Source organism: Eublepharis macularius, chromosome 12 (assembly GCF_028583425.1).
Source record: "Eublepharis macularius isolate TG4126 chromosome 12, MPM_Emac_v1.0, whole genome shotgun sequence".
Classification (NCBI taxonomy): Eukaryota; Metazoa; Chordata; class Lepidosauria; order Squamata; family Eublepharidae; genus Eublepharis; species Eublepharis macularius.
Genome location: NC_072801.1, coordinates 40,887,019 through 40,909,759, shown reverse-complemented (window position 1 = coordinate 40,909,759; position 22,741 = coordinate 40,887,019). Strand labels below are relative to the sequence as shown.

The 22,741-nt window shown below is 46.9% G+C and overlaps 1 protein-coding gene across 3 annotated transcripts in view; it reads right to left on the bottom strand.

The window, feature by feature from the left end:
* Positions 1–13,458: 13,458 nt before the first annotated feature.
* LOC129338434 (signal transducer and activator of transcription 5B) overlaps positions 13,459–22,741 on the bottom strand; it is a 62,634-nt gene continuing 53,351 nt past the window's right edge. For 2 of the 3 annotated variants that reach the window (XM_054992672.1, XM_054992671.1), the window contains exons 11-17: positions 22,290–22,712; positions 19,957–20,051; positions 19,727–19,857; positions 18,763–18,918; positions 17,783–17,834; positions 16,893–17,000; positions 13,459–14,720 (exon numbers count right to left, since the gene is read on the bottom strand). In XM_054992672.1, the coding sequence (XP_054848647.1) occupies positions 14,594–14,720; positions 16,893–17,000; positions 17,783–17,834; positions 18,763–18,918; positions 19,727–19,857; positions 19,957–20,051; positions 22,290–22,712 (1,092 nt within the window). In that variant the 3' untranslated portion in view covers positions 13,459–14,593. The remainder of the gene's footprint in view (positions 14,721–16,892; positions 17,001–17,782; positions 17,835–18,762; positions 18,919–19,726; positions 19,858–19,956; positions 20,052–22,289; positions 22,713–22,741) is intronic. The other variant, XM_054992673.1, reaches the window with a different exon arrangement.

The following is a 22,741-nucleotide window of genomic DNA, read 5'->3' as shown; positions in this document are numbered from 1 at the left end:
AGCTGAATCGGGCTTAAATTGGGACTTTGCGGCACACAGGTGCACACTGCGCCACCCAGAAGCGCACCCCAGGAGGTGTGTTCCTCCTCCCACCGGCCAGGTAAGTGCGGGAGGAGTATGGAGTGTGGGAGCTGGGGATCCTCCACCCCCAGTGTGGGACTGGCAACAACTACTTGTAATTCTGGGAGATCTCCAGTCACCATAAGGTTGGCAAGCCTACATAGTACTCAGTATGTGAGCTCTGGCTGTGGCTCTTGCTATGGCACTTTGCACATGTCCCGAGGCTAGGGTTACCAACAGGCCTGGGAAAAAATGTTGTTTCCCTTTAATACAGGCTTAATGAGATCTTAGTTATTTGGTGTTATTTACCTCCATGCCATGAAAATTTTCACCTTTGCCATGTCACACATTAACCCTCTATTGAAGGGACAGGGCATTTCCCCTAGGCCTGTTGACAACCCTACCTGACTGACATTTTTCTTTTTTGGTGTCAGTCCTCTGTATAATGGCCAGAAATCCAACAGGTGAAATTTTTCTGTTCATGCAAACACATGTGGAAACTTTTCCTCTTGGATTTCTAGCTGACCTATGTATTTAGATATCTATATCCTGCTTTTCTCCCTGGTGGTAACCCAAAGCAGTTTACAACACTGTTCTCCCTTCCTCCAATTTATCGTCACAACCGCCACCCTGTGAAATAGGTTAGGCTGGGAGTGACTAGCCCAAGGTTACCTTGTGAACTGCCATGGTGCAGCAGAGATAATTCATACCTGGGTCTTCCGGACATACACTGACCACTACACAACACTGCTAAAAGTACAGAAGTCTGCAGGCACCACTTTCGGGCAATTCTGTCTCTCCAAGAAGCCAGGAGGGCAAATCTTCCCTGGCAGTTTCACTCCTACTCCATCACAGGCTACTGAGAAGGCCTGCAGACACCTTCATTGCCTCTCAGAGGATCAGGCATCTTTGGCTAATGACTATGGCACCCAAGGCCCTCCAGTATAGTTATTTCAGTTAATATTAAGACTTCCTTTCTGTAAGTTGCTTTGAGAATGTTCAGAGTTGAAAAGTGGCTTTTTAAAAAGCCACTACTTGCAGCTAAATCCTCACTTGCTTCATTTTGGAAGTCGCAATCATTTCCTACAATTGACACCTGGTTCAACAAGATATGGGATTTTCTAATAATGGAAAAAATAACAGAAAAGCTATACCTACAGAAAAACCCCACTGGTACTTTGGATTTTTATGTTAAGTGGGAGCCTTTCCTCGAATTTCTTTCTAAAAATGATCTACTTTTGACAAAGCTACCTTACCAAGATGTTATTGATATGGAAATGTGGGGTTTGTGGTGACCTTTTGTGCAGATTGTTATATTACTATTATTAATCTCTCTACTGTTACGATTGTTCTGTTTGTTATATATTTAAAATAAGTGTTACTGGTTTCTTGTATAGATACTGAGAAATTCGTATCCATCTTTGGTTTTCATTTGAGTATATTGTTGTTTTGTTTGATGATAGCTGTTAATGTTAATAAAATTATTAAAACAAACAAACAAACAAAAAATTAGAGGAAAGAAAAAGCCACTACTCCACAATTGTACTAAATAAACAAACCCTGTCAGGAAAAGGGTGGCAACGATACCAGGAGGTCTGCATCAGTTCTTCACTTTCCTGCCAAGGTTTCAGAGTTCTGATACCTGCCATCCAACCCTTCTTCCTTTCAGAATATTTATTTCCTTTGGTTATTTGAATATCCCTAACCCTTCCTTGAAAGAATTTGGACAGGTGTATATATACCATACAACCCTCCGTTCCCCCTTTATTCTCACAACAACTCTGTAAAATAGGTTAAGCTGAGAGTGTGACTCGTTCAACATCACTCAGTGAGTCACATTGCCAACTAGACCGGGGGGGGGGGATGGTCCTGCCCCTTTAAAAGAGGTTTAATTAATGGGAAATGGGCAATTGAAGCTTTCATGGCATGGAGGTTTGTGACTGAAGGGACAGCTAGAGGGACCCTCTTAAAAGCTGTCAATCCTTCTTTTGACACAGTCCAAGTCTTGCACTGTAACTGTGATATTACACTGCCTAAAAGTAGCCAAAGGGGATGGAAAAGAGTTCTTTGGAACGAAAGTGAACTGTCAGGACATCTAAGATAGGGGAAAACAAAGAAAAATTAGTAGCCGAGAGTGCCATCTGGTGGACATTTATAATGTAGAAAACTGGTCTGGATCTTCACTTTTGACGAAAGCAACAACACTAACCAAGACAGTGTGGTGTAGCGATCAGACAAGGGCCTGGGAATCATGTCAAATCCCAACTAATCTATGAAGCCCATAGGGTGGCTTTGGGCCATTCACTCTCCAGTTAACGTTCCTCATAGCGTTGTTGTGAGCATAAAAATGAAGCTGGGGAGAACGATGTAAGCTGCTTGGGGTCCCCATTGGGGAGAAAAGTGAGGTACAAATGAAGTTAAAAAAAAAGATGAACTGCTTTGAGGTACTAAGGGGATGAGTTCTTATTTATTTCAGACATGGGCTTAAACAGGTAAAGACTTCTGAGCTTAAACATATCTATACTTATACCAAGTCTAAAAGAGTCCAGTAGCACCTTTAAGACTAACCAACTTTATTGTAGCATAAGCTTTCGAGAATCACAGTTCTCTTCTTGAAAGCTTATGCTACAATAAAGTTGGTTAGTCTTAAAGGTGCTACTGGACTCTTTTTGATTTTGCTACTACAGACTAACACGGCTAACTCCTCTGGATCTATACCAAGTCTGACACTAACAATTCATATACATTCAGACAGGGCTTTTTTTCAGCTGGAATGTGGAGTTCCAGCACCTCTTGAAAATGGTCACATGGCCGGTGGCCCCGCCCCCTGATCTCCAGACAGAGGAGAGTTTAGATCGCCCTCCGCGCTGCTGGAGCGGCACGGAGGGTGATCTACACTTCCCTCTGTCTGGAGATCAGGGAGCAGGGCCACCAGCCATGTGACCATTTTCGCCGAGGGCGATTTATACTTTAAAAAACTCCCTCCTTGTTCCAGCTGATTAAAAGTGATGTCATTGTGCGGTCCTGAGTTCCAGCACCTCTTTTCCCAGAAAAAACGCCCTGCATTCAGATATAGCTACTCCAATTTGATGCTACTTTTCTGGAAAATAAAGTTTTCTTTCATTTATTTGAAGACGCTTTCCTACAGAAACATGGCATCCTTACTTGACAGTGCTGGGCTGGCTGGTTGTTATGGCCCTGGAAACAGCACATCCAAAGAAGAATTGCCTCTAAAGGAAATGATTTTTAAAAAAAAAATGCTATTGCCTTCGACAATACATCAATGCTTTAGGTAGGTAGCTCTGTTGGCCTGCAATAGAACAGCAGGATTTGAGTTCAGTGGCACCTTAGAGACCAACAAGATTTTGGGGCATAAGCTTTCGAGAGCTCCTTTCTTCCCTTTGGTGTCTGAAGAAGGGAGCTTTGACTCTTGAAAGCTTTCACCCCCAAAATCTTGCTGGTCTCTAAGGTACCACTGGATTCCAATCTTGCTGTTTCAAAAAACGGAAAGACATTTTAATTATGTGAGCTCATGTCTGTATGGTGCTGCTTCAAAGTTATCACCTCAAAGAGAATTAGATATTAGTGTCAAACAGACCAAGGGAACAAGAGTTGAAATCCCTGCTCATCTATGAAGCTGACTGGTGCACCTAGGGCCTCTCACTTTCTCTGAGCCTAGCCTAGCTTACAAGGTTCTTGTGAAGCTAAAATGGGATCCTTTGACATATGCTGACCTGAGTGATAGAAGAAGAGTGGGATAGAAACTTGAGAAATAAATGCTGTTTATTCAACACTTTGTTGAATATTTGCAATAAAACTAACACTAAATGGCAAGCTTTTCCAGGAGCCCAAGGGGAAAGGTTTGTGGGAAGAGAGCATGGTATAGCCAGATCTTGTCAGAGTTTGAGAGCTAAGCAGGGTTGGCACTTAGGAGACCACCAAAGAACAGCAGTCTTGCTATGCTGGAGGAAGACAATGGCAAACCATCTTTGCTGCTCTCTTGCCTTGAACGCCCCATGGATGGGGTTGTCATGATTCAGTTGTGAGCAACCCAACAGTACATTATTCATTCAAGTGGAAGGGCTAATTCCTAAAAACAAGAACTCTCAGGAGCTACTGTTATACACCCTAATCCAAGATACAGATAGTGGTGAAGATTTAATTGTATTATCCAGGAGTTAAACAGAGCAGGCACTGTTATGAGTTTTGCATAGAAATGTCACAAACTATACCTGTTGCATGTTATGACCTTTTAACTCACTCTCCACAATCTCTCTCTCCCCCTCATTGATAATTCCAGCTGGGTAGCTGTGTTTGGAAACTGAAAGGATAATTATTCCAGCACCTGCTTTTGAGAGTCAGAGCTCACTTCATCAGATGCACTCTACTATATAAAAGGCTAACTGTGTTCCAGACAACTCACTCCCTACCCTGAAGCACCTCCAGAGGGCGATGCCATGGAGGGAAAACCAGAAGAGGCAGCCCATCCCTCCAAGATCGTGCTAAGGCTGGAAGTCCAGGCCAGGATCAGATGCAGAGCAGGCAAAATGCCTGCTGCATTCACCCAGCTGGGATCATAAGAAGAGCAGGTGGCAATGCCCGCCACCCCCCCGCCCCGCCTTCACCCAGCCAGGATCAGTCACGGAGGAGGAGGCAATGCTCACCCCTCGCGTTCACCCAGAAGTGCGCAGAGTTTCAGCACGTGAAAGAGTTTGTGGGAGAGTCGGAGAAATACCATCGTGGTAGGAGAAACCACGCCCTGTGAAGAAGTGCTCATGAAACAAGCTTGAGATACTCGGAGGCTTGTCGGGCGGGGAGGTCCCCCTTGGGGGCTCCCGGTTGCTGTTCTCCACCTGCACATTCCATTCTCCTCCCAGTCTTCCAGCTCCTTTCCACTTTTTCCGGAGGGACTTTTCATCTGCCCCCACGGTTCCAGCGGGAATCCTCAGTGTACTGATTGAAGACAGCTCATAAGAGAACTCTTGGGATTCTTCCCTTTTCTGAGGATACACGTGCTACTCCGTGTTGTAACACCTTGCTGTGTGTGATTGACTGTGATGACATTATAGTGATTATGATGTTTTAGAATTTCACATGTTGTATTTCACTCTTGTATATTACTCTCAAATTCACTAAATTATTTTTGTGAACATTGTGTGAAGAATTTAGTTTACTGCATCAGTGCTCGTTTGTGTTTTTTGGCAAGTTTAGGTGGGTGAGCAAGCTTGATAGCCCCTTTTGGTTTGAAATCAGGCATGGAGTGTCAGGGCTTGCCGCGACTGCCGCTGGGCGTCTGCACTGGGCGGTCTGCTCCTGACGTCACAGGGGGGCCAGGGATTCTGCAGGACCCTGCTCTGTGGAAGGAGGGGTGGTATACCTCACCCAGACTCCCTCTCAGTCCACTCGCTGGCCTGCTCAACCTGGCCTGCTTACCCCCTGCATCCTCCTTCAAGAACTCTCCCCCAAGCCTCCACCCTTGCATCCTACTGCTCTCACTCCACATGATCACTCCTCACTCACACCCACCACCTCAGAGCTCTTCCTAGCCACCTTATATAGGGCTTCCTTTCCCCGCCCCACCCTCCTCCTAGGTTTCTGCCATCTCCTGACTTGGCCCAGCTGTGCCTTCCCTCAGGTGTTTCCCTCCTACCACTAATCCCTTCTTGGCTTCCTTGCCTTGCTGGCAGGGTGGGATTGAATGCAAGCCATCCCCAGCTGAGGTCTCCTTGGCCTTGCTCATGAGGAGCTGCCCCAGCCGGCTTCGGTGCTGCTGAGCCTGCCTGGCCTTGCTCACGAGGAGCTGCCCCAGCCGGCTTCTGTGCTGCTGAGCCTGCCTGGCCTTGCTCACGAGGAGCTGCCCCAGCCGGCTTCTGTGCTGCTGAGCCTGGCTGGCCTTGCTCGCGAGGAGCTGCCCTGGCCAGCTTCTGTGCTGCCTGTTGGTTGATGCCGGGCGGGGCTACCCATCTCCTCCCCCAGAATGCCTGTGGCAGCTCCACCTGGAGGGGCTTGGCTCCTAGCACCTCCTGAGCCAGGCTGCTGTCGTCTAGCCAGGGTGTGGCTCTGGGCTGTAGTGGCTGCTTCTCCTCCTTGGAAGGTAAGGGCTTTGTTTGGGCTATTGCTGTGTCCCTATTCCCCCTGCCCTGGCCCTTTTCCTCTAGCCTGCTTAGCCCCCTCTCCTCCCCCTGGGGGGTGGGACTAGCTGGCTTCTCCCTGCTCCCTCCCGCCTTCTGAGGCTTTGGCCTTTCTCCCCTTCCCCCTGGAGCAGGCAGGTTCTGGCTCTGTTTGCCAGACAGAGCGGTTGAACTGCTGTCTCCCGGCTGCCCCCTGCCGCTGCCTGTCAGCAAGTCCGGGGGCTGGGCTGCTGACCCCGGACATGGAGCAGGTAGTGATGCCTGCCCTCTGCCTTCACCCAGCTGGGACCAGGAGTAGAGGAGAAGGCAATGCCAGCCCCTCGCCAACACCCGGCCGAGATCAGGAGTGGAGCAGGTAGCAATGCCCCCCACCTTCACCCAGCTGGGATCAGGAGCGGAGGAAGTGACAATGCCCACCCCCCACCTTCACCCAGGTAGGATCAGACATGGAGAAGGTGGCAATGCCAGCCCCACAACTTTACCCAGCTGGGATCAAGAGTGGAGAAGGGGGGTAATGCCTGCCCCCCACCTTCACCCAGCTGGGATCAGGTGTGGAGCAGGTGGCAACGCCCACCCCCCGCCCTCACCCAACTGGGATCAGATGTGGAGCAGGTGGCAATGCCTGCCTGCTGCCTGTGCTAGAATATATGTTAGACTTAATGTGTTACTGGACTCCTATTTTATTCTCATTCTGTGTATCTACATCCCACTGACAAACGTTCCTTTAATGATGTGACAAAATGGGCGTCAGCCCCCTAATATGCATCAATAAACCCACTAGTCTGTCACAAGATTAATTTTTGTTTCAGTGATGAGGAAAAGGCACTCTTAGGCTTAAGGAGAAAATAAGTCAATATGGGCTGGTACCAGGAAGAAAATGGCACCTTATGTCTTCTGTTTCAAGTCCCCTCCCTGCCCCCGAGAGATAGTGCCATTAAGAAATTTAAATTACTTTCACTTCTGGGCAGGCTGTATCTAGACATTCCTTTTTTGGCCCAGCGGGATGAGAACACACACTTCTTGGTGGCACAAATGGCAGCGTCCTGCAGTACCCTAAAGACTATTGTGACATGACCTTTTCTAGGCTACAAGCCCCCTTGATTGGAGTCACGTCCATGACAGAGGGATGGCAGCATCTTTTTGTCAGATTGCACCTCCATTGCAGCGAAATAAATGGCCAGAACAGCGCCAGAAGTTGCTTTGCAGGAGAGAATTCCAGAGGCACTACTGAGTTGATTAGAAAACCCTCGAGGGAACATGGAATCTCCCCAGTGCAGCCTCTTAGTAGACAAGCGGTGTGGCACACATCATTTTTCTTTTCCTCATTTTAACCTCCCACTAACCCTTTGAAGTAGGTCAGGCTAAGAGTGTCTGACTGATCCCCAGGAAGTTTGGGGATTCGAATGCCAGATTGCCTGTATTCTAGTCTGTCACATTCGCCACACTCTAGCCCTTACGGGATGTCTCACACACTTTTGCCTACTAGCCATGGTGATTAAAAGAAACTTGCATATACTGAGACAGCAAACTTCTGAATACCAGTGCTAGAAGGAAAGCCTTGGACTGTCTATTTTTAAAAGTGTTTTATTTTGTAAACCACCTCAGCCGGGTTCCCTAGAAAGGCAGAATAAACATTTTCTAAATCAATAAATTAAATTAATGCCCTGGTGGCCGTCCAGGGCAGCTGGTTGGCCATTGTGTGAAGCAGGTGGACTAGATGGACCACTGGACTGATCTAGCAGGGCTCTTATGTTCTTCTGCTGAAACGCAGCTCCGCAGCTCCTTCTACTTGCACAGAGCAAATGGGGAGAAGTGGGGAGAGGTTTATTTTCATCAATCATTTGAGAAATTTAATTGGAAGTGGCCGATTAGATACTGTCCCTACTGCAATCGCCTGTACCTCCTCCCAAGCTGTCCATGTTTCCCTAAATAAATATGCCAATCATTAGCAGGGTGCAGCTACTTCCATGTAACCCCCCTCCCCATTTTCTTGTTCGAACACAAGAAGCCCTAGGCAGATCCAGCTGCATTGTTCCTTCCCTTTCATTGACCAGCCGGGAAAGAGGGTGACAAGCCAATGCGAAGGAACTTCACAATTGCTCCAAGCCTTGTGGTTCCCGTTTTGTTACTGCAACTAAGATGTCTTCCTCTTCCACATGAGGATGGGATTTTGTGCTTTTCCAGTTGCTGGTATGGCTGCAGATACAGGGCAACCATAACCAGGTTTCCACATGGCAGGTTTCCCAGCAGTTTCCCTGCCCCAATCTCCTGAAAGTGGCCACCCCCTCTCCTCTCTGGGCCACCAGAGTGTTTGCAATTACAGGGGAAAATGCCACAAGAATATTATTATCTTCATATACCATTGTAACAATAGGTGTAGCTTGTTCTCTGAATACCTAGCTGTTGTTGAAAGAAACGTCTCTGGTCCCTTTCCTTGCAAAGCCTTTTTCCTTGTATCTCTGTAAGGGAAGGGACTAGAGACTTAAGTTTTTAAAAACAAAAGCTGAGCATTCAGAGAAGCTGTTGCTTCACCAACAGTGGTATATTTTTACAATGGTTTATCAATTACACTAGTTCTGATTTTAAAAAATAAAAGCCTCCTGGTGGCAGGGGGAGGGAATGTCCTCTGTGGGGGCAGGTTCAGGAGAAACGACTGTCATCTGGCCAGAAAATCCTAATATACCCACCCACACAGCAGCCACCCAGCTGGCTTTACTGTGACTTCAGAGCAAAGCAGGTTTGAGACACACTGGAGAAAACCTGAGGAAACGCCTGGAAGTGCATGAATGCATCACGATGCTGTGGGGAAGCACGAAAAAACCCACTTCCCGAAAGCACTGAACCCACCTCCCAAAAGCAGATTCCCCCAATGTGGGAAAGCAGTCTCCAAGCTGTTAAGTGTGAAGCTTTGGTATGTTCAAGCAGTTGCCTCTGAGGGGCTATTGGATGGTGCCCATGCCATTACACATGACAAGGCTCATCAATCTTCCCACCTGACAGCTCTGTTTTGGGCAGCTAAACAATGGGGAGAGCTCTGGGGTTTTTTTTACATGTTCTTTGTTGACACTTTTTGTGTAAAAGGTAGAGGTAAAGGTAAAGGTCCCCTGTGCAAGCACCGAGTCATTACTGACCCATGGGGGGGATGTCGCATCATGATGTTTTCTTGGCAGACTTTTTTTTTACGGGGTGGTTTGCCATTGCCTTCCCCAGTCATCTACACTTTACCCCCAGGAAACTGGGTACTCATTTTACTGACCTCAGAAGGATGGAAGGCTGAGTCAACCTTGAGCCAGCTACCTGAACCCGGCTTCCGCCAGGATCGAACTCAGGTCATGAGCAGAGCTTGGGCTGCAGTACTGCAGCTTACCACTCTGCACCACAGGGCTCCTACTTTTTGTGTACAGCTCTTTAAAATCCAGACACAATAAAGGCTGTTTCCTCAGCAGCAATCTCCCCCCCTGAACAAAGCTCTCCTTTTTGCTGGATGCTCATATAAACAGCAACAATTCACCTTATGGGGTGGGAGACAGTCCGATACTCTGGTCTGAGGACATGAGATAGAAGAAACATCTTCTTTGTATCCATACTGGGCCCTCTATTAGGGCATCAATTGCAGAGTGCTACTATAATGCAGTGGCTTAAGAGACTGAACTATGACGAAGACAGGCCCTGGGTTCAAATCCAACCTCTCTGCAATGAGCCCCTTCCATCTTGAACAATGGTCAAGTACCTAGCAATGCAGCAGCAAGACACTTCCACAGACAGGAACCAGTGTTTCTGGAGTTCTTCTTCGTCGTTGATTGCTCTTGTCCTCTCTCTTTTTTTATACTGACCATCCAACCTGATGAAGAATTCTGTGGAACTTGGAACCTTGATGTTTTGTTTTATTTTGATTCGTCTTAATAAAATATTATTACAACTTTTTTTTTTGGCATTTCCCCCCAGACCAGTAATGGCTTTCCCCTTTGTCTTGAACACAACCAAGAATACTGGGACAAAGAAACAATAGTTATTCTTCTTTTGAAAATATAACCAACTGCAGCTTTTCAACTGTGTGTCTAGCAGTAATAGGAATAAAAAGGTCCCTTGTAAAGTAGAGAGGAGAAGTTTTCAAAAGATACAAAACAACTGAGCAGGACTGGAATTTGTCAAAAAAAATTGCAGACAATATTTTATTGGGTGCAAACATCTTCCAACCCATGATTATTTCATCCAACAAAGGATTTCTTCCCACATAAAGTGCCTTTTATTCCAAAAAAAATCTAAGAGGCATTTGTACATGATGTCCCTTTTGGTGTTCTCCCTTTTTCCAAATTAAGAATAAAATATGTTTTGTTCCATTAAAAATGCATTTCAGTAGAAAATTTAAGTTTTAATATACCATGAAAACTCTTCAATAGTTTTGGCAAGGGAATTCTCTAAAATAGTGCAATATTTGCAGTGTTTTGATTATGAGCCCTCTCCCCACCCAGGGTATGGGCACAGTCCACAAAGAAAGAAAGAAAGAAAGAAAGAAAGAAAGAAAGAAAGAAAGAAAGAAAGAAAGAAAGAAAGAAAGAAAGAAAGAAAGAAAGAAAGAAAGAAAGAAAGAAAGAAAGAAAGAAAGAAAGAAAGAAAGAAAGAAAGAAAGAAAGAAAGAAAGAAAGAAAGAAAGAAAAGCCCAAGTCCCCCAAATCAGCACAGCCTCTTCTCCTCAAATGAGAAGTTGGCATTCCAGACTGAAACTGGATAGACATTAGATGTTTCTGCAGAATTTGTCCTAGCCTGTGGCTAGGAATTTTTACTCTTTACACAGCAGAATTTTTACTTTATTTAAATTAAATGTGACTGTCTTGTGCATACAGTTTTGTTACTCATAGATCAACCTGGATCCACACACTGCCACAAAGCTTACTGTTCCAGAGGAGTTAACCGCGTTAGTCTGTAGTAGCAGAATAGTAAAGAGTCCAGTAGCACCTTTAAGACTAACCAACTTTACTGTAGCATAAGCTTTCGAGAACCACAAGTCTCTTCATCAGATGCACTTGCATCTGACGAAGAGGACTGTGGTTCTCAAAAGCTTATGCAACAGTAAAGTTGGTTAGCCTTAAAGGTGCTACTGAAAGCTTACTGTGTGACCTCAGGGACCCACTCACTCACAGCCTAAAGCCACCTGACAAGATTAATGTGAGAAATTGGGGAAGGACTAAAACTTACTTTGTTGTGTGGGTGGGTGGGTGCGTGTGAGAGAGAGAGCACCAATAGGTAGGCCTCAACAAATTACTTGCTCCTGGCAGGTATTCCCTGTTCAGTGCAAAATGAGACCCTCTCTCTGACTTTCCTGGATCTGGGAGCTAGAGATGGAAGAGAAAGGATTTCTTGAGTCATAATCCTACTTCAGATTACTCCAAAACCAATCTTGCCTTGATCAGACCCCACCCATAAAGCTCTTTGACACATGTAGCTGTAGCTACATGTAGAGCTACTGTAGCACTGTGGTTAAGGGGTTTGGCTGTGAATCAGCACTCTACTGGTTCAAATCCCACTACTGCCATGAGCTCAGTAGGTGGGCTTGGGTAAGCCACTCCTCTCAGCCCCAGCTCCCCAGTTACATTGTGGGGATAACAACGCTAACTTGTTCACTGCTCTGGGTGAGGCACTAATCTGTCTAGAAGAGTGGTATATAAGCACAGTTATTATTATGTAGATGTCATGGGGAAGGGAGGGGGTTACTTGGGTTGCTAGTCAAGTAAGTTAGCCAAGGCAAAATTTGAGGACCACTTGGGAAGATGTGCGTAGAATTGAGAGGGGGGCAGTGCTAAGAAAGTCAAGAGGTGAGGAAAGACGGGGTCAAGAGGTGCAGAGTTTCAAAATTAAGAACAAACTTTAAATGGTATAGGGTTTAAAAGGGTTTTTAATCAGTTTGGGAGGACACAATGCCACTTTGCTCCTGCTGAGTAAGACAGCTATGGGCAATTCTGGAGGCCTCTTTCCTTTGACCAGCCCCAGAAGCATCTACAGCTAGTCACCCACAGCAACCTCCCTATCTCCGAGTGAAGGAGGAGGAAGGGCTACCCATGCCATAGACGGAGATAGCCTTTAAAGAACTGTTGGAAGTATATGCTCAAGGACTGGCCAAGGTGAGAACAGAGTCTCAAAAGAAAATGGAGGTAAGGGAGATGAATCCAAGGAAACTTGTTCTTTGGCCCACTTTCCTTTCAACCTGGCACTTGGAAAAGTGGGAAAAGATGTAAGATGTCTCTTCTGTTGCCATTGCTGGTACAATTCAACATTAGCATAGCCACTTAGCTTGTGCAGCAGTAGTGCCAGCAAGAGAAAGGCATCACTATTTCCCAGAGGTGTCTAGAGATGTGCACAGTCAACCAGCTCTGTCAAAATGGGATTGACTTCCGAAGCAAGCATATAGATAATATCGTTTGTAGAGAGAAGAGTGTATGGAAAGATACTTTAAGAATGGAGGGGGGGGGGGGGTTGCTAGCCTGTGTTCTCAACAGCACGAATGCAATTCTAGACATGCTGGCTTTCACAGTACAAACACTGTGCATTTGCCCTAGAGAAATATATATGCCTCAGTAGCCTCCTGTAGGATTTCTGTTTTTTCAAGAGGAATGCACCAACATGCTCCTTTAGCACAGAGGGTGATGCAGTGCTAAGCCATCCGTGCCTCATTCAGGAACTAAAGATGCCAGGAACTAATTCTTCCACAGGAGAGTTTTCAAAGGGTAAAGAGCAGGCACGCCCCACCACTGCAAGTCGCCTTGGCTGGATACGGCCATCTGAAGACAGTGAATGGGTTCCTCTGTGACAACGGTTGTAAAAGAAAGCACTGCAAAAAGGTATGACGACATGCAACATAACCAAGACCTGATTCTTGCACACAAAGGCCCACCTGTGCATGGGCAAGAGAGGGGGATGCCTGTCTAAATCCTGGCATACTCAAGTCTTGCACATTGACGGTGAAATCATCTCTGACCTTAGTGCTGCAGCTCCACACTATTCCGTTTCCACTGCTTTGTGGACAAAAATCTATCAGTGCCCATCTCTGGGCATCTCTTTGAACACGAGATCCAAGAACTGCCCTGACCTCCCCATACAGCTGCCCCACTGTACTGGAGCAGCAAAATCTGGATGCTAAAACCCAGCAGGATCAGCAGCAGGAAAATATACCACACACCTATTTATGGACTACCTAAAAACACATCGGCTTTGGGGGGCTGAAGGATGGATCATGGCCCCCCCCCACACACATATGTAAGAAAACCATCACTTTGTGTTAAAATAGTTTCAATTTTATTGACTAGCGGATATAAAAATAACACTTGTAGGGAGCTGTTCTTCCCCAGCCAGGTGAGGGGTGGAAGCGGAACAGGCAAGTTTTGCCCACCCACCTCCAATTCTGTACTCAGGGCATCCCATCTCTTTCCTTTTAAAACCAGCAAGGAAACCCTTGGACTTGTTTCTGACTTTACCCTCATCTCACTTAAGAGAACCATTATTTCTGATTTTAATTTTGCACTTGGCTTTCAATTGTTTTTAAAAGAGAGACAAGAAAGAAAAAAACAACACCCCACTCTCAATTTGTTGAACTTGGGCTACCTAGAGAGCAAAACGTTGGATACAACGAAAGCTTAAGGTGCTAGCTGCAGCGATTAAGAGGCTAGCAGTTATTCTGCAACAAGCCAAAAAAGAGAGAAATGGGGGTGGGGGCAAAAGACAACAGGGGGGTGGGTCCATCAGCTCAGAGGATCCAGAGGCGACCAGGCTTGCATGTCTAAAAGGTTCAACTAGAAGCACATCTCCCACAGAGTCAGTGCTTTTTGTACACACCACACACGTGCCAGTGCGCAGGGAACGCATGCCAAATATGGGCACACACACCGTTTATCCTGGGCACAGCTGAGAAAAAAGAAACGCCAGACACGGGGGTGGGGGGGGGTACTCCAAATAAGGCTTACATCTCCTCCACAGCTCAGACTGCCTTCCCCCTCAAAGGCGCAAAAGGCTTCAGGGTAAAGTATGGCAGTTGTGTTGGAATTCTGGGACGAGGAAGAGGAGGGGAGGGAATGATTCTCAACACAAACGAACCTCAAAAAACAGTAGCTTGGCAGTAACTTGCGGTGCATTGAAGCAAAAGGCCTGGGGGTGGGGTGGGGGGGAGGCCTCTCAGAAGAGCAGATGGGAAAAACAAAGCAATACACTTCACTGTTTTTTGTACATGGGCAAGTGGAGAAACAACACCCACTTGTCCTTCAGACACCCCTTCAGACAGAGCAGGGCAAGCCTGCCCCCCTATAGGGCGAGGAAACGCTTCCCCCACTGCAGCTGCACCCCCGTCAGAAGCACCCTGCCCACCCCATGTTTCACAGTCTCTGTATGGTCTCTCCAGGGGAGGACGGGCAGGGTCATAACTGTGCATGTGAGATCCACTGGCTGTCCATGGGGCGCCTCAGAAGTTCCTCCACATGTCGTGCTACATCCATCGAATCATCCAGATCCAAGTCCCCTTCTGTATCTAGTACAGAGTCGTGGCTGGAGACAGAGGGAAAGGAGAGGTATGAATTAGTTGGTCTGCATTGGGAAGAGGGAGACACAAGCTCCTTGACCTTTAGAAAAACCAGGACTACTGTTAATGGAAGGGCCATGGGCTCCCTTGACAAATTCTCTGTAGGGTTACTGGGAAGAAGCTGTGATAGATGAGCTTCAAACTGGTCTAAAATGTCTAGGTATGCTGCTTGACCACTTTCTGGATAAAAGAATTTGTCTCCTCTCCCCATTAGAAAATCTAAGATGGTAGGGAAAAGCTGCCATGAGTTAGGCAAGTATTGAGAATAGAGCAAGAAGTGTGTATAGTTACAGCCAGGGCTTTTTTTCTCAGGAAAGAGGTGGAGGAACTGTCACCCAGGGCAACTCCCAGGAGGAGGTGATCCCGTCATACATGTGCATGCGCACTCCAGGGGCTGAGTGATGACATCACTTCTGGGAAGTGACATCATCACACAGGTCGTGGCGACCCTGGAAGCACTCCGGTGCTCCATGGGGGGCCCGATTCAGCCTGGATCAGGTCAAATTCAGCCCAGATCACGCCTGAATTGGCCCAGAACGGATTGGGCCCATATCGGCCTGGAATGGCTGCTGCTGCATAGGAGAGCACTCTCCTGCCTGGCAGTGGCCCAATCCTGGCCATTTCGGGCCCAATCTGGGCCATTTAGGGCCCAAATTGGGCTGAAAAGGGCCCAAATCGGCCTAGATTGGCCACTGCCGCATGGGAGAGCATTCCCCTGCCCAGCAGTGGCCCAATCCTGGCCATTTTTGGACTAATCTGGGCCATTTCAGACACAAATTGTGCTGAAATGGGCCCAAAATGACCTGAATCCCCCTGGAATGGTCTGCTGCCCCATGGGAGAGTACTCTCCCTTCCAGCAGTGGCCTGATACTGGCTGTTTTGGGCCTGACCCTGGCCGTTTTGGGCCCAAATTGGGCTGAAAAGGGCCCAAATTGTCAGGATCAGGCCCAAATCAGCCTGGAAAGGGCTGCTGCCACATGGGAGCGCACTGGTCCGCCCGGTGGCAGCCCAATCCTGGACATTTCAGTCCCAATCCTGGATGTTTAGGGTCCATATTGGGCCAAAATGGGCCTGAAATGGCCAAGATCAGGCCCAAATTGGCCTGGAACGAGCTGCCGCCACACAGGAGAGCACTCCGCTGCCCAGCAGTGGCCCGATCCTAGCCGTTTCAGGCCTGATCCAAGCCATTTCGGCCCCGATCCAGGCCATTCTGGGCCCAATTTGGCTCCCCCGCTCGGCAGCAGCCCGTTCCAGGCTGTTCCCCCATTGTCCCACTCAGCAGCGGCCCGTTCCAGGCTGTTCCCCTTCCCCTCAGGAGCAGGCTTACCTTAATGGCCATTTGCTCCAAGGGAACTGATCTCTGAAGATCAGGGGGTGGCACCAGCACACATGGTGAGGTGCTGGAACACCGTTCCGGAGTGTTCCAGCAGAAAACAAGCCCTGGTTACAGCCTATTTGAGAGGTGGACTGGCCTGAGCAGAGGTTTAGGAAAGGTATGGAAATACTAGATTTAGCTCTGGAAAGGAACTGTGCACACTGCAAAGGGTAGATCTACACATTCAGCAGAACGAGGTCCTGATGAAACAGAATGGACTACACCACTTCCAACTGATCTTGGGGGAGGGTATCTATTTTTAATTTTTCCCCCTTGCGTGAACACTCTCTCCGCATGCTGAAAACTAGTAGGGAGCCTCTTCACTCTTGTGTGCTAGTTTTTTACTTGCAGGGTGCTTAAAAAAACTGAGGAGCATTAAAACCGGTCCAGCCCACTCTACCATCTCAGAACTCTAATGCTTCATTTCTGCTTTTGTGTTTACACCAAGCTGTGTAGACGGAACAAGCTGAGGAGGAGGAGGAGGGGATGGCAGAAGAGATTGGATTTCTGGTCATGCTTTGCCCTGTGAACTCACTGGTCTGGATGGCTAGAAATCTGAGGGCTCCTAGTTCAAATCCAGGGAGCTGAAGAATAGAGAGCTGGGAAGGAATATGAGATTAACAACAGGTTTGTTTCAGAGCAGATAAGGCAAAGTCACTGGAATATTAGTGCAGGAGAGAACAGGTTCAATTCCTTCTCATTCAGAAGCCTGACCTGCTTCAGTGGCTGAGGCAGAGGGCCAAGTAGGTCCTCCTTTACTTACTTCTGTGGATATAAGTTGTAGTGGGAGGTGGAGCCAATAGCTGGGGATGCTACATGTTCCATATAAGTAGTCCCTCCCCCTGCAGAGTCTCCTGAGGTGGTGGAAAAGCTGCAATAGAGTGAGACACACATCAGAAGAGTGAAACTCTTGCATCTTCAGGGCTAGACCTCTCACCAGATCAAATGGATTCCTTGTCCATTTAAGGGGCACTGGGTGTAAGACACTGGGGACCCATCTCCATGTCAGCAAACCCTCAGCAAACCCTTTACTCTTCCTCAAATATGACAGCCTGTCTGTTCTGATGAGCTTACATCCTCCTCACAAGGTTCTGGTGGGCGTCCAATGTCATGCTTTCCAGGTGTGATGGTTCCTAACTACACATGTCTTAGAAAGGTCTCTTGTTTCCTTATATCCTTTCTGAACATTGCTTTTGCAGGACCTTCTTGGCTATATTTGAAGCTGCCAAACTCCCCCCTCCCTGAAACAATACAGAGCATAAGGAGCAGACACTGGCATAAAAAAAGAGACCGAGGCGTGATCCATGGTCATTCAGGTAGCAACCTCTTAACCCTTGCAAGCCCCACCTCTTCTCATTCCAATCCTTCTCTTGGGGCTGGTGCCAGCAATATACAGACTTTGCTTCGATTTTTTAAAACTGTGAATTCTAATATAGATTCCTCAGCCCAGTTCTCAAAGAACCCTCCCTGCAGTTACTGGCTCTGCTCCTCCGGGTGGGAGGGAGAACATCTGGCAGATCTGAAAAGTGGAACCTCTTGAAGGAAAGCCTGAGAAAGATGACAGCATGCACAGGGAAATTTCTTCCCTGCTCCAACCACCACAAAGAGCCCTCCTTTTTTAAAAAAAATACTTTCCCCCACCACGACACTCACTCTGGCACAACTTGCTTGATCTGTGGCTTCACATATCCATCCACGGCCTTTGCTGCAAGCAGGAAGACAGACCCAAAGAAACAAAAACAAAACAGTGCAGTCATCATATGGAGCCAGACAAGCTCTTTGCGGCATCAGAGCTACAGGCACCTCCAAAGAGTCAAGAGGAGCCCTGCTTCTTTTAGTGTGCATACAGGTGTAAAAATCTTCAGCAGCAGACATGCAAATCTGCAAACGGAACCAAGCCCAGGAGAAACCACCCTTTCAGTTTTTAGCACAAGTGCGCTGAACAGCGTGCTACTGGCTGATCCTTGTGGCAATCGTGAAGCCACGCTCCCTCTGCTCAGAGCAACGTTTTTAAATGAGGCACTAAATAAATTTTAAACTGGATACACTTCTTAGTCACCTGGAGGAACGAGATTTAAAACAGAAAAGCCAAGAGCCCAGCAAAAGTATGTGAAAGAGATCTCAAAGTATGCGCAGGACTCAAAACTGCATTAGGTATGGCACTGAAAGGTGAGAGAAGCAGATTTGCCCTTGGGTACAAAGCAGACTGTACACCTGCCTGGTGGGACGTGTCTGTACATTCCCTTATTTCAGTTACACTGAGCCATTCCGCTGCCGTTCTGGATTAAAGCAGACATGAGATTAAGCCCCAAATACACTACTCCCAGCTGGTTTTATGCGTTTATAAGCTTTTCTCTTTGGCGGCAACTTGTCTATTTACATTGGGAAAATGAAATGAAAGAAGCCAACTCTGACATATTTTATGCACGTCGCCTTCTACTGTCTTAATGCTACAATCCTGTTAATACATTCTGAAAGAAACGTTACGTATGACTTAGACGGTGCAAACTCAGGTGTGACAGTTGCCGAGACTCCTCTGATGGATGTCTGCAGACATCAACGTGCATTTAGATGTAAGTGTGAGAATAGACCACAGCTGGAAAGCCAGCGAAGTTTTGGTGCTAAAAACTCACCAAGGACTGGTGTGTAGTATTTGGAAAAGACTTCTTCCTTGGGGCGCTCAGGATACACATAAAGGAGGTAATTGAGGTCACCGAGGCGGTCCGCCAGGGAGCGGATGGAGAAGTCGCGGGTGGTGAAGGGCATCAGGTTCCAGAACATTCGTTCAGCTGTAAAACCCAACAGCATCAAAATGTAAATGTAAGAAACAGCAAGGACATCCTGTTAATCAAAGAACAAGACACATTCCAATACAAATGCAAGATGCCAGCACAGGCAAGTGCAAAGTGCCATATTTTGTGACTGCTACAAAAACCACTGCTGTGGAAAATTTGTTATAATATGCCCTGTGATAGTCCTAATATGAGGTAACTGACACAAGGGGAAGAGATGCTGGATGCATTTTTTAAACTAACACTGTGACCTTTTAATCTTCCAGGAAATTCTGTTGCTGACCTAAAAGTAGCAGTTATTCTGCAGAGGAATTGCAAAGGGAGAGTAGAAAGAGAGACCGCTGAATTGCAACTGACAACAAAGCTCAAGACAATGCATCACCTGGATTGAATGGAGACCTAGGCTTCTGTCTCATTACCAATGCCGATTTCTCCACACCTGCTACCCCTCTGCATATCCCATCTAAACCAATCAAACCTGCTATTGTCACTTACCTGCAATTGTCATTCGGCATCTGAAATCACTCCACTTTCCAAGATATAAGGACAGATGGACTCATATTCTTGCTGTATCTGAAGAAGTGAGCTGTGACTCATGAAAGCTCATACCCTACCACAAATGTTGTTGGTCTTATAGGTGCAACTAGACTCTTGTTCTTTTCTACTGCTACATATAAACACAGCTACCCATCTTCTTGTGTCCTTTATACACTAAAAATAGTTTCTGGAAAGGTCATGATCTGACACTTACACAACACTCAAGAGCAACGTGTAACTTTCCTTCCACCACCGGAAAGGAACTCACCATTCTCAAACTTCCAGGCAATTGTGATGCCCCCAATCTCAGAGTCACTGAACCTTAGGAGGAAGGTCCCATCTGGCTTGTTGATCAGCAAATCATGGGCCTGCTGTTTGTTGACAAAACCTAGGATAGCCCTGGAGAAAGGAAAAAGGAAGAGGGTTAAGGCAGGGCTCATGGCCTGAGAAAGCTTAGAATGCAGAGAAGCTTGGAATGTAGAGAAAGGGAGATCTCACCCGTCATTCCAATGTGGCTTCAAGTGTTTCTTCAGGACTTCCATCACCCCGTCGAACCATTGCCAAAATGTGTAATTTCGTCCTGGAAGGTTCTCCTGGTGGAACAGAAAGGCAAACATTTCTGCCTGCTTCTCCCTCTGTGTTTGCTATCTGGCAAAGCAGCCAGATAGCAAACACATCCTCCGATCCTGTGCTAAAGGTCTATGGGAAGCCCACAGGGGCAAAGTTCAAAGGCACAGTTGTTAATCAAAAGTATGCATCCCTTTAAGTGAAGATGCCTCCCTGCTGGATGGAACTGACTTGCTGGAATGGTATATACACTTCTGTGGATTTGAACTATAGGTTGAAGGGTTGTTTCCAAGGCACATGTCCTTTGTCTGTGCACTTAAGGCAAATTGATACTGGGGAGGGGGATTGGCAAGCCATATGTTTGCAGTGTAAATCCTCAACTTACTTGTCCTAGAAGGGCGATGCAATCAGCAGTCAGATGCCAGCTTTGCATCCCAACAGTCACACACCTTCGGAAAGGTTTTTACAGCATGCAAAACAGTAGCGCAGGTTTCAGGTGAACTCTCACCTAGCCAGTTCCTCACTAATCTATTTTGCACCTGGACTGAAACCCTGCAAAGAATTTCAAGAACTGGTGTAGTGTAGTGGTAAGAAAACCTTCTCTGAGTTAGGGAAGTCCAACAGTTTAGCTCTTCATTTCCCCTACTGGGTAACACAACACAAGTCACCTTTTCTCAGATTCAGCCTTCCACCTGCAATATGGGAGCAATAATAGTAGCCTGCCTTACAGGGGACTTTGTAAGAATTACTGAGCAAATGCTTTCAAAGCACCGAGCGCTCTAGCAAAATGATATACAAACAACACTCTATTCAAAAGAGTGCCAGATTACACCAGGTCCCAATTCCCACTCACCCTGAAAGAAATATGTTGATCTCCTTAGAGGAAAGTAGAATAAAAATATGAGTCATTTATCTTTGCTGCATAAACATTTTGTGTCAAAATGTCTAATTTTCAGCGTATTCCTTCCTACACTCCCCATCCTCTGAGGTATTCTACACATACCGCTCCACCCTTTTTTAAAGACTGAGGAACTGAACCCCCAAATGAACTATCAGAGGTTTCCAAATAGAAACTAAGGCTGAGGAGGGGTACAAAGCCAGCCCCTCCCACATCCACTACTTCCTCCTTGTCCAAGATTTTCACTTGTTGTTTTGTTCTGTATGTATTTTAGCTCTGGTTTTAATGATGGTTGTCTTGGGTGGTTTTAATGGTTTGAAAATGCAATTTTATTGTGCATGTTTTGTTAGTTGCTTTGGTGGCCCTTGTGATGGCAGAGAGGCAGAACATAAATTTTGTAAAATAAACAGAAATAAATAAATACTCTGGTCCACTGGTCCAAATTAACTTTTATCTGAATAGAGACACTCCAATATGTATCTAGTAATGGTTGTTTTAAGTTGTTAGTATTTTAATGTTCACTGCCTTGGGGACCATATTTTGGGTACAAAGGCAGCATAAAAATGTTTTAAATCACTATCTACAACCCCCTCGCTTCTGTAAAAGCAAAGTTTTCACATGGCCCCATTTACACTCTGGATCTCTAACAAATCTTTTCCTTGTTCCTCTACTACAGATGGTTGGTAATTAGCTGTCCAGAGAAGTCTCAGGGTGCTGCTGGGCTTTCCAGCTGCCAAGCAAAATTTTTCCTCTTTCCTCACTTGAAACAGATTCTTCAAGCAAAGTGGCAAGTTGAGGATGAAAGAGTTTGAAGTGTGTATACAAAGGGGTGGATCCAACCATCCACCGAGGAGCCTTCCTCCAGCCTAAAGACCTTTCCTTAAACTTAGTGGCTCTTCCACCAATGGAGGAACTTAAGTTGAAGTTAAGTTGTAAGAAGGCTTCAAACTTGGCACAGTGGAGTGGCAGAATCCACCCCAGGCAGCGCCTGCCAGAGAGAAGACTGCAGAGACCTTGTTTTTCATTTGTAACCCACCTTTCTCTCCAGTGGGGAGCCAAAGCAGCTCATCACGTTGTTCTCCCCTCCTCCATTTTATTCTCACAACCACCACCCTATGAGGAAGGTTAGGCTGAGTGAAAGTAATAGACCCAAGGAAACCCAGAGAGTTTTCATGCCAGAGCAGGGATTCGGACCAAGTTGTCGTGAATCCTACTTGGACGTAAGTAACCATTACACCGCGCCTGTGATGGGAGTGGGACAGGCTTGCAGGCCTCAGCATTTCCCACTCTCCCTTCAAAACTGAACTCTGCCCCATATCGTCGCTAACCAGTTCATTACTAAAGCACCGCCCGCCCCGCTCCTTACTCTGTTGAACTGAGCCCAGGAGACAGCCATACTGTTGTACTCTTCGAGGTGATTAATGTTGCTGTTGAAGAGCTTCTGGGCGAGGAAGAGCAAGTTGTCCTTGGTGAGCCCTCGGCTGCTCTGGACCTCGGCCTTGAACTTCATGTTGAGGGCCTCACACAGTTGGGACCACATGACCTTGTCGGGCACAGCAAAGGGCACGCGGCCTGGCTCAGCGAACGCGTTGTCCCATAGCACCGTGGCGGTGGCGTTGTTGTCCTGGCTGCCATGCACGATCACCACTACGGGCAGAGAGAGAGTCTTCACCTGGAAGACAAGCTCGTTGCCGCCAACGCTGAACTGGGACTCAAAGAGGATGGTGAACTTCTCCTCCGTCACTGACTCGGCACCACGCCGGTCTGAACGTTTGATCCGCTTCAGGGACTGTGCAGTGAGGGGGTGTGAGGATGAAA